General features: G+C 43.0%; 1 protein-coding gene across 1 annotated transcript in view; it reads left to right on the top strand.

Annotated features, from left to right (window-relative positions):
* tmem178a (transmembrane protein 178a) overlaps positions 1–533 on the top strand; it is a 9,772-nt gene extending 9,239 nt beyond the window's left edge. Inside the window, exon 3 of the mRNA XM_016667031.1 lies at positions 505–533. Within this exon, the coding sequence (XP_016522517.1) occupies positions 505–518 (14 nt within the window). The 3' untranslated portion in view covers positions 519–533. The remainder of the gene's footprint in view (positions 1–504) is intronic.
* Positions 534–614: the final 81 nt, after the last annotated feature.

The following is a 614-nucleotide window of genomic DNA, read 5'->3' as shown; positions in this document are numbered from 1 at the left end:
GTTTCTTTCATGATTTCTTTGGGGGGAACAATTCTAGTCTTTGTATTTCCTTTTAACTCATGTAAAGCACTTTGAACTGCCTTGCTGATAATGTACTGTATAAATAAAATTACATTACCTGTAGGTTCCTGTGGGTCCCTATGGTTGCTTGGAGGGACAGGGCCAATGTGTGTCAGGAAAATGATTCCCCACAATGCTTCAAATACATGGCGCATACACACACACACACACATATACATTGTGAAGGTTACCTGCAGGCTAACCTTCACCTGGGTGACATCACTCAGATTCAGCCTTCTATTGGCTGCACTAGAGCTCCTTAATCCCTCCTTACTGTGTGTTGCCAGTTGCCATGGAAACATGCTGGGGTGGTTATGTAACAAAAGGGGGGGGCGGTGCGAGCAGGAGCTAGTTACCATGGCAACAATTTATGGGTCTCTGAGTCTCATTAGACACATTAGAAACTGAAGAAAAGATGTTTTCCTGGTCTTCAACCAGAACCAGAACCGGGACCTTGAGAACTTCCTGCCTGCTCATGTAGTTTTACAGCCCAGGTCCAGATGCTCACTGCTGTGTGTGTGTGTTTTTATATATATATATATATATATATATAT

Source organism: Poecilia formosa, unplaced genomic scaffold (assembly GCF_000485575.1).
Source record: "Poecilia formosa unplaced genomic scaffold, Poecilia_formosa-5.1.2 Scaffold878, whole genome shotgun sequence".
Lineage (NCBI taxonomy): Eukaryota > Metazoa > Chordata > Actinopteri > Cyprinodontiformes > Poeciliidae > Poecilia > Poecilia formosa.
This window is presented reverse-complemented; position numbering and strand designations above follow the sequence as displayed.